General features: G+C 49.2%; 1 protein-coding gene across 1 annotated transcript; it reads right to left on the bottom strand.

Moving 5' to 3' along the window:
• Nucleotides 1–702: 702 nt before the first annotated feature.
• Nucleotides 703–2,507, bottom strand: LOC109775722 (expansin-A31). Its single transcript, XM_020334430.3, has 2 exons — nucleotides 2,290–2,507; nucleotides 703–1,975 (listed from the first exon to the last, which is right to left on the bottom strand). The coding sequence occupies exons 1-2, from the start codon at nucleotides 2,426–2,428 to the stop codon at nucleotides 1,344–1,346; spliced, it is 771 nt and encodes a 256-aa protein (XP_020190019.1). The 5' UTR covers nucleotides 2,429–2,507; the 3' UTR covers nucleotides 703–1,343.
• Between the last annotated feature and the right edge of the window lie 287 nt (nucleotides 2,508–2,794).

Below are 2,794 nucleotides of genomic sequence, written 5' to 3'. Positions count from 1 at the left end.
CGGAGGGGCTCCATAGGAGCCGTTGAGGAAGCCGTACCAGCCCTGGCCGGCGATGTTGGGGACGACCTGCATCTTCCAGAGCAGATAGTTGGTGTGATCTAAACGCACCGTGATGGTGTTGAGGTTCTGGCCGGTAGGGGCGGAGACGATGGCGCCGTCGGGGATGGATGGTGCGGAGGACTGGGACGAGGTGCTCGAAGTGGAGAGGGCGAGCTGCAATGCGGCGGCGGTGTCACCCATCGCGTCGAGGTGCGGCGGCGGCGGCGGCAGCGGGGAAAAGAGACGGCGGCGGCGGAAGCGCGTGAGCGAAACCCTAGGTCGGATCGACCCGCTCTGTATACCAAATCAAAAGGAATTGTTTGCCGTGGTTAGCCCCAACCGGCTGGCATCTCTTTATATTGATTAGATCAACTTGTACAACAAGGAAATACAAAGGGTATACAACACGTACACGTACGTATATGAAATACAACTCTAACAATACTCGCATATGAAGTTTCACGAAGAAATCACATCCGTGGTAATCTGGGCAAAAATGACAAAATTAAAGCTAATCGAAGCTATATTAAAAAACACTGTTTAATGAATAGTATGGTCGCATTTGTATTTTCTTCACTAAAAATGCCATGGATGTCAATACATCATGAAACTCCACACATGAGTAGAATGATCGACTAAGGTTCATACCGTGAAATTTCAGAATTTTTTTATTTTTTCTAGTATTTTTAATGAATTTACTATTCACGTGGGTGCGCGTGCACCCATGTTCACTTTTGTATTTTCGCCCTATCTGCAGCATTGATAACCTATCCTAAATTGTTTGCATAGATAGGTCAAACATAACTTAAACTTAACCATGGAAGAAAAACTTAAATATGAAACGCTTGAGAGAAAATGATGTAGTAAAGCGCGCACGTACGTCCACTCCTAGTATATATTGTTCCAGGTGGAGGAGACATAGAAGGGGTCGATATTGTTCCACGCCAAATAGTCCATAATGGCATGGTGGTCGTTGATTACAGATTTTACAACTCAAATCTACTGCCACTCGATGCAGGGACGGAGCCAGGGGTGGGTGAGCATGGACCATGGCTCTCCCCATGATTTCTTTTTCTATAAACACCACAGTATTGTTAGCTTAATATGCTTTAGGTTTATCCGTTTATATATTTGGCCCCCTCCAACCTTTTATCTCTTCTATTGGCCCTGGCTCCCCTGACTCGATGGGCAACAAACTGAACAATCAAAAGGGAATAATGTATATGCGTGTGGACAGTTCCATGCTTGTTCGGTCTGAACGAAGCGAACTGGTAATAGTAAGTACAAATTATACAATGTTATAGCTAGTAGTCGAACTGTTGCCAGGTGGTGAAGGTCTGTCCGAACAGCCACCAGGCCGGTACCACGTCCTGAAAGACCTTGTACTGGCCGCCGGAGGAGGTGATGGCGAAGCTGAGCGCCTGTCCTGTCAGCCCGGCTAGGCAGTGCCAGTTAGCGCCCCAGTTCTGGGACATGGGGATCCATGCCGTGTTTGTTCCCTTCACAGACATGCTCTTAATCGACCCGCTCATGGCGATGTTGGTCACTAGCACGAGCTCGAAGTAATTGAAGCCGTTAATGGTGAAGCGTAGGCCGCCCTGCCTCTGGCACGCAACCTGCTGGTAGAGGACGGGGACGATGCCGGCGCGGTAGATGGCGAGGTTCTCCCAAGCAGGCTGGGACATGTCGAAGTGGACACGAGGTGGGTTGCACCACCCGCCATTGTCGCTGGGGAGAGCCCAGTTGGGAGGGCAGAAGTTGGTGGCGGACACGGTGATGGACGTGCCGGGCTTGCACATGTCTGACCTGCTGGTGTCGCACGTGATGAGGTAGCACTGTCCGCACGACAAGCCATTGTTGAACAGCGCCGTGCTTAGCGCGGCGTTGTTGATCCCGTACCCCGCGTTGTACAAGTTCTCGTACCCACACGCGCCACCTGCACATTGGACATGCAAACCACAGTACTGTCAGACATGCACACACTCATTGCATTGTGTACCAGGTGATAAAGCTTCCTAACTTTAAATAGCGAGCTATGCCAATAGCGGCAATGACAATCCTCCAAATCAGTAATAGCCGGGTATTTCATAATTTTACGGGACATTTGTACTGAATACCATTCAGCAACACCTTACTCGTCACAAACAACTATAGCAGGACTATTTAAACTTTGTAAATAAATAGTATCGGGCATATTTTGATGGTGTGGGAGCAAGCCGGAGTTAAGGCTTGAGTAGCTATATAGCTTACCCATTGTGTCAGATCCGTCGGCGCCGCCGTAGAACGTGGCATGGGCCGGGAGCCAGTAGCCGGACTTGGCGGGCGCGAAGCAGAACACGAGAACCGCGGCGAACAGCTGCACGAAGCTTAAGCGCATCCCACCTGACATCTTTGTGCTGGGGCGATCAGATGGTTGGGTTTCTCCGCAGCAGATAGCTTGCTAGATATTGTGGCGATCGAGTGGGTTTGGAGGTGAGGAATGATTGCGACAATGGTGGTGCTTAAATAGGAATCTAGTTAGCTTATGAATGAGGTGAGCAATGATGGAGAGAATGAGAATGATTGTCGTGTTAACGTATGAGATCGCGGTTCCAACGGTCGTGTAGGTGCACATGGCTGCAACCTCCACAGATTGACTTGCGCGTTCTAATCATCCAACGCAGGTCATAACGGCCGAGCTCTACTACCTCGTTTTTTAATATAAATACATTCGAAATGATAGGTTAACTGAACAACCGTTTTGACATTCTTCCAA

The sequence above is a fragment of the Aegilops tauschii genome, chromosome 5 (assembly GCF_002575655.3).
Source record: "Aegilops tauschii subsp. strangulata cultivar AL8/78 chromosome 5, Aet v6.0, whole genome shotgun sequence".
NCBI classification, from domain to species: Eukaryota; Viridiplantae; Streptophyta; class Magnoliopsida; order Poales; family Poaceae; genus Aegilops; species Aegilops tauschii.
This window is presented reverse-complemented; position numbering and strand designations above follow the sequence as displayed.

Bases quoted from the DNA above. Each gene is read 5' to 3' on its own strand.
- LOC109775722 (XM_020334430.3), bottom strand. From the start codon at position 2,428: ATGTCAGGTGGGATGCGCTTAAGCTTCGTGCAGCTGTTCGCCGCGGTT. The intron at 1,976-2,289 runs GTAAGCTATATA...TCCAATGTGCAG, and splicing joins CGACGGATCTGACACAATGG to GTGGCGCGTGTGGGTACGAG.